Source organism: Macaca thibetana, chromosome 8 (assembly GCF_024542745.1).
Source record: "Macaca thibetana thibetana isolate TM-01 chromosome 8, ASM2454274v1, whole genome shotgun sequence".
NCBI lineage: Eukaryota > Metazoa > Chordata > Mammalia > Primates > Cercopithecidae > Macaca > Macaca thibetana.
Window position 1 is genome coordinate 107,725,702 of NC_065585.1, and position 16,295 is coordinate 107,741,996.

The window sequence follows — 16,295 nt, forward strand, 5'->3', positions numbered from 1 at the left end:
AAGTGAAGAAAGCATAATTCCAGCACCAAGGGATAACCACTGTTAAGTTATATATACAAGCCTAGGTCTTTATCCCCTATGATTTTATAGATATGAAACTATATAAAATTGCCAGTGATTTATCATTTTTACCTATACAAATGCAGAATTGTCTTTTATGTATTGTTCTGCAATCTGCTTTTGTCACTTAGTACTGTAAGGCAGCTATTGTTTTGTGTCTGCCTGTGTGTGTATGAGGGGGGAGGTATATATCTATATGATGGAGAAAGAGAACAATCTACCTTTTATTTTTGGTGATGATTCATTTCTTTTTCTCCTTTAATTTCTTGCTTCCTTTTTTATATTCCATGCTCCTGAACCATTTCCATGGTATCCATTGTTCTTAGCAGCTATTTATAACATCATCCCTACACATCCAGCCTCTACTAGAGAACAAATGTGGTCAGCTGCATGCAGCCCACCTCTCTGGGACTACAGACAGCAGGCCCTGGGGGGAGATGGCACATGTGGACAGAAGGATTCATCTCCAACCATAGAGTGAGGGCTGCAGACAGAGGGCTGCTCCTCAAAGGCTGTAGCTGGTGATTACTTGGAATCTGCTCCCAATGGTTTTGAATACTGCATAGATATGTTCGATTCCGGGGCCTATGTCATTTTTAAGATTCAGTTAGTAGTGTTGCTTAAATGTAGACTCAACACCCAATGGGGCAGCAACTCCCTTCCCAAAAGCAATTCAAATACATCATTACAGTCAATGTTTACCATTCTTTCATTTCACTAGATTAGTCATATCCCGTATTTTTACCTCCAAAGACCACTTTAATTATTTTGTTTGTCATAAATCATATGCTTTGAAACCTTTTCCACCCCCAAACAGGTATGTGTTAACTGTTTTGTATTTGAATTTACCATTCACATTCTTTGTAATCTTAAATGATTTAAGAGTTGATTCTGAAGTCTGTGGAATAGTCTGCCTTCTTTCTCTATTCTCTGGCTTATTTCCTTATTTGTTGCAGTAATTCTCTAGTATTAGCGTGAAAGAATCTGCCATGACTCCACATTGCCTCCGAGTCATGGTCAGCTGCTCTGCCTGCCTTTGTGGTCTTGCATGACTGGGTCCCACCATGCCAGATATGAATTGGTTTCTGGAGCACCTCAGTACAAATCCATGTACTAGTCTGATATATCTATTAACTCTCTCCAAGGTCAACTCAAAGCTTTAGTCCAGGCTGTTGCTTCACCTTGGGAAGCCCTTCTCTCTTCAAGGCTCTCACAGAAAAGTTTCCTGACTCCATGGCACTGATGGATTTCTGATTATTTCCTGAAATCTCTGGTGATTACTCCATTTGCAGGGATTGCTTCCCTCTCTCGACAGTTTGTCTAACTTATAGTCACTAAAACACAATGTATTCTTTTCCAAAAAGTTGAAAGGACACAAAGATAGATGTGTACCCGCCCCCCCCCCGCTACACCCTTTGTTCTGCTCTCTAATCTTTGCACATACCAGAGATTTCATAAGTTCTGTGAGTACCTGTTTTTCTGCACGTACCAGAGATTTTGTTTTGCACATACCAGAGATTTCGTAAGTTCTGTATCTGTTTTTCTGCACGTACCAGAGATTTTGTAAGTTCTGAGGCAAGGTCACAAGACGTGTTTAAGTAAGATAAACTCTTGCTGTCATAAACCTGCTCTCCCGCCTCAAAGTTTGAACCAAAATATCAGAAATGGCGGGAACCAATCATAGTTAGCCAAATCGCCTTGTTCAAACACTAGCCAATCATATATCTGATTTGTATAATAACTCTATGCCCACTTTTCTTAGACTATATAACACTGCTCGGAGCTCAGTGGGGGAGCTCTCCTGCCCGTCTCGTTTCGTGAGCGAGTGAGAGTTCCAGGTTCGAACCTGTAATAAAGATCCTTGCTGCTTAGCTTTGACTCTGGACTCTGGTGGTCTTCTTCGGGGAATAAACGGTCTGGGCATAACAAGTAATAACATCACAAATGTTCATTTGATATATTTTATACTTTAAAAATCACTGTCAGTTATGGGTCTCTAACATGTAAATCATATTTAAATGCTTATGTGTATGACACTGCAACCACAGAGTCACAGCAAGAAAAAGATGGAGGGAATGAAATTAAGAGCTATTTGCTTGATTATTTGCTGACTGGTGGAAAAGAGATTGAGGTTATTGATTATCTGTGTATTGCATGTATTCATGCTTTCCCTCTCCCCCCGCCATAACTAGAAATAATTAAGAGCTGGTGTTATGCCCTCTGAATGCTATCCAAGGCTGCAGGAAATCCCAGGGCCTGGCAGATAGGCCTTGTATTAGCAGTGAAGGATAATTAGACAAACATGAGGTCTGCTTTGCATTGGCAACAACACTATGCTGGAATACGTCAGGGAGACAATGACAAGTGGGGATTCTGTTCTCCTCCGAGTGTTCAAAGTTCATGTAGGTTGTAGAACATGCAGGAAAACAACCTCCAGCTCTTATATACATCCTAAAACTATTTCAGTGATTAAAAATGCAGAAATAGTAAAAGAGATTAAAATATAAACCATCTCTAGATTTGACTCTTTTTAGTTTCCTTATTGCATTTTTCTTTTCAGTTCATTTTTAAAGATCTTGGTCAGCAGTGACCCTTCAGAGACCATATTTATCCCACTCAGTACTGGGTTAGTTCAGTTCTTGCTTTCTCACTCCAACTGTACTCCCCCCAGCTTCCCAGCCTGTATAGACATCACAAGATCTATTACCCCGTTTAAAATGCAATCTGAGCATCCGCATGGAGGACAAGCACAGAGAATAGGAAATTTTTAGAGATTCTTCCTGGAGTTTTCCAATTGGTGATGTCGGTGAGAGAAATCACTGGTTTCCCCAGAGAAATCTGAGAATTAGTGGAATTCCATGGCTGAATGGCAAAAACATCCACCTAAATAACAACTTCTATGAGTTGAGATGCACATTAGTAAATGAGAAACAGTTCTATTGAGATCTTCTAACTATGCATTGTTCAAGATCCCATCATGTTAATTAGATGAAGTCAGAAGGGTACCAAAACAGACGGCTCAAGGATGTCACTTCTGATGACAATGACCTTCCTGAATTGCCCTTAGTCAAAGCACATAATTAGTGTGCATTCAGGAGATGTAGTCTTCCCCCTTTTTTCTTTCAAACTGGGGGCCTGGACAAATAAGTATCCTTAATGACCGTGCTTACAGGTGGCATTTACATATTTTTGAGCTCAATCATTGAAACATCTAGATTGATACCAACTTCATTGTGATGTCTATCCCTTCCTACTGATTCCATGTGTGTTAGTTTTGGTGATGAATATGCAGAGTAAAATATGCCCTTGGGCCACTGCAAACACTTTTAAGCCCATATCTATAAGACTTTCTTATCAGTAATTAGCCTTTGTGATAAAATGCAGTGCTTCCAACTCTGCTCCAAGGGAAGATGCATAATAAAGTCCTTTTTCTAACCTATGAATTCTTTTGCTTTGATTCCCTACCTTCCAGTCACAATAGAAATATATACTATATATATTCAAAATGGAACAAAAAGTCCAGATTCTATAATTCAAGCTTAAGATAATCATGTATTGGTTAATGTCATGATAATCACTGACTTTGAGGCAAGAGTGATATTCAAATATTGAAAAATCATTTAAAAATATCTTATCAAAATGAAATTAATATATTGAAGAGATATCCACTTTCCCATGTCTATTGCCACGTGATTTACAATAGCAAAGATATGAAAACAACCTAAATTCCTGTTGACAAATGAATGCATAAAGAAAATGTAGTATATACAAACAATGAAGTATTATTCGCCCTTAAAAGAGAAGGACATCCTGCCACTTTCAATAACATAGATGAACTTGGAGAATATACTAAGTAAAGCAAGCCAGATGCAGAAAGATAAATCTGTTTGATCTCACTTATATGAGAAATTTAAAAATACCAAATTCATAGAGACAGAGTAGAATGGTGGTTGCCAAGGGCTAAGGCTGGGATGGAGGACGTGGAGAGATAATGGTCAAGGGGTATAAAGTTTAATTAGGCAAGATAAAGAAGTCCTAGAAATCTAATGTGAAATAATGTGACTACTGTTAAGAATATTGTACTGTATACTTGAAATCTGCTAAAAGGGCAAGACTTAAATGTTCTCATCACACATGCACTGAAAAAAAAAAAAGATAGGAGCTATGTGAGGTGATGGATATGCTAATTAGCTTGATGTGGCAACTATTGCACAAGTGCACATATATCAAATCATCAAGCTGTGCAACTTAAATATATACAATTTTTAACTGTCAAGTATACCTCAATAAAGTTGTAAAAAAGGAATCCTATTTGTAAGTGCCAGCCTTGCCATAGGGTCACAGTGGCTTCCTGCTGTGTCAAGGGTTGTTCCTTAAATTGCTCAGGAGGGAGGTAGGGAGGTTTGGGGAGGGAAGATGGTGGGGGTTGAGATTTGGGAGGTGTTTGTTATGATGACTAAGAAAATACTTAACTGACATGAGGCTATCAGTCCTGACTCATTAGAAAATGCTTAAAGGGAAATTGTAAATTGAGGACCCTTGACTTACAAATTGTTTTTCAGCTTCATTAGTTCTCATGCTAGTCCAAACATTTATCTAACATTACAGACCAAATTACCTGTACATAGGGTCTACATCGGTCTTGTTTACCTATTTCCAGTACCTAGAACAATAAATAGAATATAGTAGGTACTCAATAAATATCTGTCAAATGAATCAGTGCTGCTAAGTCTTATACAGTGTACATAATTTCAATCACAAATTTACAAAGTCAAGGTTCATCAATTTCCTATGTTCTACATGAATTCATAGGATGTTGTGGCTTCTTGATGAAGAGTTTGGAGTACAATGCTAAAGAGGTTGAATTTGATAAGTCAGTCCCTAAGTGAGGCCAGCAGCTTGTTTTGTTGGGTTAGGGCAATTTGTTTTTGTTTCATATCTAAAAGATGTCCAAGTCAGTTTATGTAACCATCACTCAAATGGCTGATTTTAGGTGTGAATGAGAATAAACTTCTCAAAACTCATTAAAAAACACATAATCTGAAGTCGCTGACATGTCAGTGGTGTTATTTTCATACTATATAATGTATTATATATGTGTATATATGTTTAATATGTGTGTGCATATATATCTGGAAGTTGGTAAATATATAGCTGCAATGTATGTTCATATTTTACATGTATATATGTATATCTATTTTAATGTGCTTATGTTGTGTGTGTATGTGTGTATATATATATATGTATAGGTGTGTGTATCTCATTTTTAAGCTAAAATGAAACTTAGCGATCTTCTTGCTCAATTTCCTCATTTTACAGTTACAGGTGCAAGATTGTGAGATTTGCCAAGGTAACGCACTAGTTAATGGAAGATCTGAACTGGGACCTAGGACTCCTGACTCTTTGTTTAGAGCTCTTTTTACTACCCTATGATATCTTTCTAAATGATCATGGCGATTTTCCATTCCACCGAACACTAACACTGTCCTGTACTAAACACACATAGGAAGGCCAGGTCTTTTCTTATTCACAGTACTGACACTCTAGCGAATGAGGAAGGGCAGGGTTAATGGAATTAATGATAATATCTATTGATGATGTTAGTATCATCTTTATTTTATTTATCACCTTTCGTAATGATTTTGAAGAGATGTGTATTTAATTTGTAATTTAAAGAGAATAGGTGAAATCAAAACAAAGAGGTTTCCTTTATCTCTATTAATTTGCTTTGTTCAGCACACCCCAGAGGCCACTGAGTTTTTCACAACAGTAGATCACTCAGTTTTAAATCACTTCCCTGATTGGGTTCTTGCCACTTCTTTTATAGCTAAACCACTCTATGATCTCAGACATTAAATCTTTCTCTAGTCCAGACTAATATTTCTTACCCAGGGTTTTGTGCTGTTGAATCCTGATTAATGACACTGCAAATGTAAAATTTGTAATTTACAGAACTAATAAAATAAGGATAGTTTTGTTTATATGACAGAAAGCCTAAACTTTGGAAACATCCTGACTAGAAGGGACCTTGGATATCCATCATTACTGACAGCAAAAAATATTTTAAATATTGAAAATAAATATGGCAATATTGGTAATTTTGGAATCTGGGAATGTGGAATAAGAGAAGTACCAGGCATGCATCATTGTTCTAGAACTGGTTCACAACAGAACGGTAATCCTGGTATCTATAAATTGCTATACAGTCTAGTACAGTCTAGTAATGCTACATTGTTGGGTTTGGTTTCTCCCCACTCTACTGAGAAATAATTTTTGAATTTGTGTTGACAAATTAGGATTTGCTTTATAAAAAATATTTTCTACCACCTGTAATCCCAGCACTTTGGGAGGCCAAGGTAGGTGGATCACGTGAGGTCAGGAGTTTGAGATAAGCTTGGCCAACATGGCGAAACCCCATCTCTACTAAAAATACAAACATTAGCTGGGCATGGTGGCACACGCCTGTAATCCCAGTTACTCGGGAGGCTGAGACAGGATAATCGCTTGAACCCAGGAGGCAGAGGTTGCAGTGAGCCGCGATTGTGCCACTGCACTCCAGCCTGGGCGACAGAATAAGACTCCATCTCAAATAAATAAATACATAAATAAATAAATAAAATAAAAAATATTTTCTGCCCAGCTTGTCAGAATACATGTACTTCTTATGAATGAAAGATGCTTGTATATCCTACTCACTACGGTGAGGACTGATTTTCTCACCTGTGGTTCAAGTGTTCTTCCTTCGCTCTCCTGAGCCTTTCTCGTGAGAATTTATTTTATTTTATTTTATTTTTAAGAGACAGAGTCTTGCTATGTTGCCCAGGCTGAAGTGCAGTGGCTATTTACAAACACAGTCATGGTGCTCTATAGCCTTGAACTTGATCCTCCTGCCTCAGCCTCCAGAATAGCTGGGACTATATAGGTGTGAACAACCGTGTATGACTTTGAGTTGTTTTTAACTGTTGGTTAGAATCATAAAATTTTAGAACTTGTTGGGACCTTATAGATCCCCTGGTCTGTCACCTTCTCAGGACCAAATCCTACCAGCTGAGCAGAGGAAGGATAGAAAATGGAGGGTAGTTCATTCAGCTACTTATCAGAAGTTCTAGGAAAGGATATTGATTCTTTTGTCTGACAGAAAGTTTAAGAGTCTTCGTGAACTGTTAGGGTTCCTCCAAACTCTTTTTGACAACTGACAGTATTTCTCAAATTACTGCTCAAAACTAGTTTGTATAAAGAATGTAATGAATGCATAAATAATGTCTTCTACAGGTTTTAATGACAAGTACATTTTATTTTATTAGACACTATCTTAACCAGATATATTAGGAAAAGTTTTAATGAAATATAGAAAGTATTGCACTGTTGATACTCTTGCAGAACATGGAAAACTTTTTTTTTTTTTTCTGCTGCAAGAATTCCTTTATTAGAAAACACATATGTGTTGGGCATGGGGGTTTACACCTGTAATCCTAGCACTTTGGGACCCTGAGGTGGGAGGATCACTTGAACCCAGGAGTTTGAGGCTGCAGTAAGCTATGATTGTGCCACTGAACTCCAGTTTGGGCAACAGAGTGAGATCTTGTCTCAAACAAAACACCACACACACGCGCGCACACACACACACACACACACACACGTACACACACACACTATCATTATTGCTATTGTGTATAATAGAGTGCTTACTATGGAGGGAAAATGCTTTACTCAGATTAGTTTATCTTCTCACAAAGAACCCTTTGTAATAGATACTGTTATAATTTTGTTTTATAGATAAGCAAATTTAAACTTAGAGAAATTAAGACACTTGTTCAAGGTGCTCCTGCCCATAGTACTGTAATCTGAATTCAAACTCAAACTATCTCACTGCAGAGCCCTGAGGCTTCAACCTATCCTTCATTTAAGGGATGAATATTCACACCCAACAGGCTCAATTCATTCCTTTCTTCCAATTGTAGGTTCCTGTCTGTCCATTTTGAGTGGAGAACAGCTGGTTTCAACTCAGTCACAAAGGAGCTTTGAAGGCTATTTAGCCTGTGTTCTTAATGCCAGATAAATCCAGGCCCAACATGGGCCAGTCTCACTGAAGCTCAACCTCTGTATCTTCCAACAGTCCCCAGTTCAGTGTTTCTCAGGAATATCATCTATAAAATTGTCTTTGTTATGGATTTGCACTCTCACCGACGATCTGGTTCTAAGATTATAATTTAAGAAATGTTTCTAAGCTTTCTAATGGTTTGTCTCCAGTTTACATCATCACAGGGACTCATTCTTGTGTGTTTGTTTAGTTTTCTTGGGTTTGTGTTAGGTTTTACTTTGTTTTGCTTTCGTTTTTTTCCCTCGCTCTCTAAGTAATATGATCTGGAGGTACATGCATCCTGCTCTCCAGCTGCCCAAATTCAGTTTTAGCACCCTTATTTACAGTGGAGGTGTTTTATTTTGTCTCATAAAATGAACAAAGTTAACAAGATGTGCTTAGAGAAACCAACTTCCAGAGACTATGTTTCTGAAGTGCTACATAGGACTTCCTGTCTAATTTTGCCAAAAGAATGCAAGCATAGTGGAAAAATACATATTGAAATATGTTGTGGGAAAAAGTGGGTAGCAATGGGAAAATGTAAGTAGAAGGAGAGTTAAAGAGAGACAAGCAGAATAACTTCCTTCATTTCTATTAGCTGAGAAAGCAGTTCTTACCTAGGCTCTTCTGTCCTGGCTCTGTACCTGTGGCACAGATCCCTGAGGAAATAGAAGATGGTGGCAACAGAAAAAGTTTCCTGGATGACAAAAGGCATCTTAAGTGTTTCAAACCTGGTTGGTAAGAAAGGTCACAGATTTTTAATAGCTTATGAAATACGCATCCATCATAAACCAATGGATGAATGCCAGTCTTCATTGAGAAGGGAGATCATGTTCAAAAAAAACCAATAAATGTCTTTTTCTTTTCATTAACAAGGCATAAAAATAGAAAAGTCAATAGTGGGTGGGTAACAAAGGGAGAAGTGTTATGGTAATTTGCTGCGTGCATTTTATTCTTGATCTTGTTTATGTCCAATCCACTCAGGATATGGCACTTGAGTGCAAGTGCCCATCAAGAGGCACAGAAATGACAGTTTTAGCTTTGTAAAAAAATTGTTTTTAAAGCCTTCACCAAGACACATGAATATTGCACTATCTCTGCTTTATTTTCTTTTTAATTAAGCACAATGGAAACTTCAGTCTGAGCCACTCCACTCTGTCTTGTTAAAGCTTGTTCCTCACTGGTCTTCATACTGGCCCCCATAATGGAAAAGTGTTTATTGGGGCATGGGGGAGAGATTGTTGCTAAGCTGCTAATGACACCATATGTGCCCAAATCTACATTCTAATGACTCCTGTGGGTCTGCAATATTATGTCCACATTTGCTATGCAGTATATATGAAGGCAAATTCTGAATTAATCAATTGTTATGCAGAAAGCCAAGCTATTGAGTATCTCTAGGAAAAAGTCTTTATGTGAAAAGGAGCACTTACTATGTCCTATAAATTAAAAGTACTTGGGAGAATTAGCAAGCAGTAGGATGCTTTGTGGCCAAATAAAAATATACTGTGCTGGTATGTTATCTTGCTAATGCCATTTTCATTTCTTGAATTTAGAGAGTTTATGCTATAATTAAGCCACTGTGCTGTGTGGCTGGTTCAGCTGGTTCTGAAATACGAACTTGTCTAACAAAAAGTCTAGATTGAGTCAAGTATGATTTCTGACTCTGACCAAAGCAAGGAATTGATAGGTTTTGTTTTGGTAAAGGGACACTCATCGGTTATAATCCTATAAACAAAAGAGGTATTCCATAAAACCGCTAGTATAGAAATAAGTTGTTTCAGATGCGAAGAGCTATCTCCAGGATGAAATTTCTCTGATTCAGTGCCCTAGGAAATACAGGGAAGGAACTCAGGTAATTACTGTAATGGATAACAATGAGGTTTAGAATTGTCCAAGAGAAAAGGCTTAACAAAGCAAACATGTCTTTCCCGTGATTACAGGTTCACCTTTTCAGGTGCTTCCTCTAGGTCATTTAAATAGATCATTCAACAGACAATGTGGTTAGATTATTAGATGTAGCTCCGGGATGTTTATTTGAACCTGCTATTGTGTAGATGTCTTTATCCTTGATGGGGTTTCCTAACCATCAACTCAAACTTTTCTTATCACTGCAGCCATGAGAAGTGAAAACAAACCACTATTTTACTGATATTTCAGTTTTTGAACTGTCAATGTTGAACTGACCTATGTTATACCTTGACAAGAGGAACGGCTTAGCTATCAGGTAGCTAAGCCTTGGAGACTTCCTCTGTCTTTCAGGCCTGTGTGGCATTTCTCTAGCTTTAGTCTCACTACACATCTAGGTGCTAATCCCTTCTGAAGCATACCCATTTAATCTTCTCAAGCCAATGCCCTTAGTTTTATATCTCCTGGGGTAAAGAGAGAGGGAGCTGGCTTCTCCTATTCCTCAGGATCAAACTAAACACCCTGCTATTTTCACCTTTCTCTTCCTGTCAACGAGGCATGCACAGCTTATTTCTCTCTGGCTGTGATCTGAGAGCACAGAAGCAGCTATGTACAGTAAGGAGAAAGACCAATGGTCAGGAAACCACCTGATTCTGGTGTTCAAGCTCAGAAAACATGGAACTACAAGTTCTTGTTTCTTGACAGTCATACCACATCATTACCTTTTTCCTCTAGAAAAGCAATACTCTAGTATAAAGGCACTGCATGTTTATGCTTGTAGTTTAGCTTTGTGGATTCACTGTTATTGCCAAAAAATTCCTACTCTGCCTCTTACCAGTCTTGGGGCATTTACTTAGTTTTTTATTTTTAAGCGACAGGGCCTCCCTTTGTCTCCCAGGATGGAGTGCAGTAGAGGAATCATAGCTCACTGCAGCCTCGATCTCCTGGGCTCAAGTGATCCTTCTGCCTCAGCCTCCCGAATAGCTAGGACTACAGGTATGTACCACCACACTTGGCTCGTTTTTCATTTTTCTTTTGTAGAGACCGGGGTCTTGCTATGTTACCCAGGATAGTCTTGAACTCCTAGCCTCAAGTGATCCTCCCTCCTAGGTCCCCCAAATGCTAGGATAACAGGCATAAGCCACTGTGCCAGCCGTATTTATTTTATTGTTGAGAGCATCTAGGTATGGCCATCTGGGACAGTGTAACATTAAGGTTCTGTGTTCTAGTCGCAACTGACTAAGTAACAATAATACCCAAATATTAAAGTGATCATTCAGAGCTGGCAGCTTCATCTCTAGGAGAAATGCAACCCTCAGAGACAACAAAGAAAAACCAGGTGTTTTGTTGAAGGCTAAATAAAATCAAAGACATGTAGGTCATCTAAAAGCCAAGAAATGCCATTGTGAATCCTCCACGAGAAGGTGGAAATTGAGGAATTGCTCTAGGGTCATGATGAGTGTCAAGGAAGAAAATCAGGATGAAGAAAATTCCCAAATTGTAATATGACCTAGATTCTTCAATAAAGCTACTGCTCCATAAAGCTGTTGCCAAACACTATTTTAATCAAAGCCAGCCTTCATTGGAGCTCTATCCTCAGAGTACAGCTATTTTCACAAAGAGCACTCCAACAGAGTACCAGTGAGAACCTCAGAGTGATGTTGGCATCATTTAATTGGATTACTGTTCATTGCTTCCTGAAGAGATAGTGAAGTGTTATTTTTATTTATTTATTCTTTGAGACAGGATCTCACTGTGTTGCCTCAGCTGGGCTGCAATAGCACGATCATGGCTCACTGCAGCTTCATCCTCACACCTCAGCTTCCAGAGCAGCTGGGACTACAGGCATAAGCCACCATGTCTGGCTTATATTTTTTTAATTTTTACTTTTTGTAGAGACAGGGTCTCGCTATGTTGCCCAGGCTGATCTTGAATTCTTGGACTCAAGTGGTCCTCCTGCCCTGGCCTCCCAAAATGTTGGGATTACAGGTGTGAGCTACCATGTCTGGTGTTATTCATTTTTGTTATATAGGTAGCCACTTTCTATTTAAAAGGACAGAATACATCCTGGTGTTGTGCTCTTATGAACATACCCGTTTCCCACTGATATGAAAATATATCTCAATTACATCAATAATCTCATAGACTTCACCCTTTCTCCTTCAAAAATCTTCATCACTATAGCCATCAAAAGCCTCTGATCATATTTGACAAATACACTAATATGCATACAATGAAGGCTAGAAAAAACATGCTGAAGTGAAAAAGGAAATGGAAGAAATTAATAGATTACATAGAAAGAAAAGGCTTATGTAGCATTTTCAACTCATGGGGGTATTTAATAGAGAACTTTTTACACATCCCAAGCCTATCTTCCTAGCTATGTTATTTCCACTATAGAAAAGGATTGAGCTGTTTTAATTCCATAAAAGTACGTATGCATCCATGATGCATTTAATTTTATGTGCCAACTTGACTGGGCCATGGGTTGCCCAGATATCAAGTCATATATTATTCTAGATGGTTCTGTGAGGGTGTTTTTGGATGAGATTAACATTTAGATTCACAGACTGAAAAAAAGCAGATGGCCCTCCATAATGTGGGTGGGCCTCATCCAATCAGTTGAAGACCTAAATAGAACAAAAGACTGACCCTCCCATGAGTAAGAGAGAATGCTCCTTCCTGACAGCCTTCCAACTAAAACACTGGCTCTTCCAGCCTGACAGCCTTCTAACTGGGCCATCAGATGTTCCTGGTTCCACAGCAGCCTACCAACTTTTGGGCCTGAACTGGGACATGGGCTTTGCAGATTTTGGACTTGCCAGGCTTCAGAATCACATGAACCAATTTTCATAATAAATATATTTAAATATCTCTGCATTGCACTCTTTCTCTATGTGTGTGCATATCCTATTGGTTCTGTTTCTCTGGAGAACCCTGTCTAATATTGCATCTCAGATTTCAGAGTTAGGATCGAGGCTTGCCAGTACACTCTCAGTGCTGATAAGTCCTTTCAGCCTTAAACAGAGCTCTTATTCAGTTGATAAATGACAAGCTATTACAATGCAAATGCAAAAAAAAATAATATTTGTGTGTTGGATATCAATTCTTTCTTCTATTAAGAGCTAACCATTATCTGTCTCCAATCAGTAATTCTCAGATTAAGTTTTAGTCAATTAAGATTGAAGCCTGATATCCACTGATTTTCCCCAAGTGCAAGTACAACCTGTGGTTGTTAGTGAAGGTTATTATTATGAATATAAAAATTTCAACCAGTAGCCAAATAGTTATATTGTCATGGTTCTTTGGAAGACATGAAATTCACCGCCCAACTGTACTAATTTATAATCATGGCCATCCCATGGCTCAGTCCGGTTGATACATAAAATTGATCAGGTGTATATGTGCTTGTAAAATTCAAAAAGCTTAGTTCTTTCCTTGAAGTCACTCATCGTCATAGTTCAGGTAGTTGCTTTAAGCAGTTTATTGGCTTACTAAATGAACTCTTCCTATGGACATTGGCCATGTGTAGTTTTAGTGACACATGAGTGGTTTTCTAAGTGTTCTCCTTGTTCTCCTGTAGTGGAAATAAAAACAGTCACACCTCAAATGTGTGTATTAGAAAAACCTGGTGGTATTCAAGAGAGGTGAGAAGCACATTTCTTTAAATATCCTTCTATTGAGCTTGTGTTCAGATTCCTTACATTTAGGAAGGGGGAAGGCTTTTTGAAGGCAGCAAATAGTTGGTATGCATTTATTGGAGAGCATACCCAAACTACAACTGGTGGGTAGGTGGTCTTCCATTACAGCCCCCTGCATTGTATCTGATGCATGCAGGGTAATCAGTGCTTGTACTAGCAAATAGAGGCTATCAGGAAGTGCTCAATGTACTAATCATTTTAACTGATGTATGAACCATACAGAATTAGTCTGAAAATACAACAGGTAGCAGGTGCCTGCCTTCAAGGGTATTCAGTCACACTAAGGCAGAAAAATAAAACCAACTTAGATATTTCCTCCATACTGTCATTTTCCCAAAGAAAATGTGATGCATCTCTCTGAGAAGATCACAAACTAGTAAGCTATGGTGTATATATATATGTATTTTGCTAGATACTTTCCAAAGAAATTTCCAAGAAGGCGACCAGCTCTAGAGAAATAAGTGCTGAGTCTTGTGTTTTTAAAATACCCCAGCAAAATCAATACACCTTGGTTCATCTGAGTGGGTGAGTGGAGAATAGATCCATATCAAGTGTGTACCTACTCTGTGCCATACAACATTCAAATATGTTATTTCATCATTTAGCCTTGACAATACTAAAAAGTGGGTATCATATTTGGTAATTATAGTCAGAGAAGTTAAGAGATTAAGCAACTTGCCCAAAGAACACAAAGTAAATAAGGAAGAGCATCAAATGAAAACCTATTTCTCTTGAACTCTAGTTGACCCTCCCACGTCTTCTAACCCAGGCAGACAGTCCCTTGGTGATGATAATAATGTAATCTCAGGAATAAAGCAAAGACTTGGGAATTTTGAAACAAATGTTCTACTTGCTACTCTGCCAGACCACTGTGATACAAAGCCACCCACTTCCTCAGGTATCACTCTCCTTTCCCCATAATTTTTTTTTTTTTTTTTTTTTTTTTTTTTGAGATGGAGTCTCACTCTGTTGCCCAGGCTGGAGTGCAGTGGTGCAATCTCGGCTTGCTGCAAGCTCTGCCTCCCAGGTTCATGCCATTCTCCTGCCTCAGCCTCCCGAGTAGCTGGGACTACAGGTGCCCACCACCAAGCCCAGCTAATTTTTTATAGTTTTATTAGAGACAGGGTTTCACCGCCAGGATGGTCTCGATCTCCTGACCTTGTGATCCTCCCGCCTCGGCCTCCCAAAGTGCTGGGATTACAGGCGTGAGCCACCGCGCCCAGTCTATTTTTAAGATAACAGTCACAACACATGTTCCTTGCCACGGAATCCATGGTCTCTAAAGATGATTAAATGCTTTACTGTGCTTGCAAAATTCCTGGGGGGAAATATAACCACAGTGATCAGTATCAGAATTTCACCAAAATTAAAAATGGAAGCTTCTAAAAGTCTAAAATATTTTAACTTTTTTTCTACTCTTAAAATGTTATCAATTTAATACATATACACATAAACAGAATGCACAGTGATACAATATATGCATTTATACCATCTCTATTAAAAATGCATTTGTCTGCTTTTCTGCACTTTTTACCTAATTTATTTTTGCCGTTAGCAACTTGGCTTTCTGCTAACTTATTTAACCACATTAATGGCTGTAGCTTACTTTCTTGAGATGCATAAATAGTATTATGAACAAACACTGAAGATGTTAAACTGAAGGTGTTACCTAGGATGCAGAGACCATCTGTGCAGTTTTCAGATTCCTGGCTTAGACCTTCACAGAATTTGCCCCCATTTCTCGGGGGTGGTGCTGTGCACTCCCGGATCCGCAAATGTTCACACTCTGGGCTGCAGACGGACCATTCGCTCCACACTTCCCAGCTCCCATCCACTTCAAAGGCAAACAAAAGAAACCATTGTTAGAATGAATCAAGTAGCTGTCAGGAGACTCACCCCAGGACTGCTGTTGTTCTAGAGCTAGATTTTAAGGAAATAACCACCAAACAGAAACAAAAGAACATATTCACTTATCTTCTCTCCATGGTTTCTTTCCTGAAGAGATAAGCTCACAAAAGCAGTGGTATAATACTCTTGCTATTTCAGGATGAGACCAATTACCAAATTGAGGCAAGCATTCATATTTCCAGCACCATTGGTTTGGCTAAAAATTTGTCATGACCCATTCTTTCCCAGTCTTTCACGCCCAAGTGCATCTTAGGTGGACAGATAAACTGTGTGCAGTAACCACTGATAATCAGCCACTTTCTTAGGGGTTGACAGTTTAGAACAGAGTAGAATGAACTATCTTTAAGCCCTAGAAGCCCCTAAACAATATAAAGTGAAACCCAAATATATTGATAGTATTAAACTAAAACAGGTCAGTCAAACCCCAAGACACCAGGACTTATATAAATAGAATTTCTTGGGTCATGGACTGCTGCTGTATGTAGAAATTAACAAACTGAATTTAATTCCACTAAAAAGCAACCCTAGAGATCATGGCAGATGTCTGAGGCAATTGCCCTTTACCTCCTAGGAATAGTTCAACCATGCTTATGTGGGTTATTTAAGATACTGCCATTTTAAATCTAAAGCAATTAGTC

General features: G+C 38.5%; 1 protein-coding gene across 7 annotated transcripts in view; it reads right to left on the minus strand.

The window, feature by feature from the left end:
* UNC5D (unc-5 netrin receptor D) overlaps nucleotides 1-16,295 on the minus strand; it is a 573,216-nt gene that overhangs the window by 98,136 nt on the left and 458,785 nt on the right. For all 7 annotated transcript variants that reach the window (XM_050801680.1, XM_050801685.1, XM_050801686.1 and 4 more), the window contains one exon: nucleotides 15,419-15,583. In XM_050801680.1, the coding sequence (XP_050657637.1) occupies nucleotides 15,419-15,583 (165 nt within the window). The remainder of the gene's footprint in view (nucleotides 1-15,418; nucleotides 15,584-16,295) is intronic.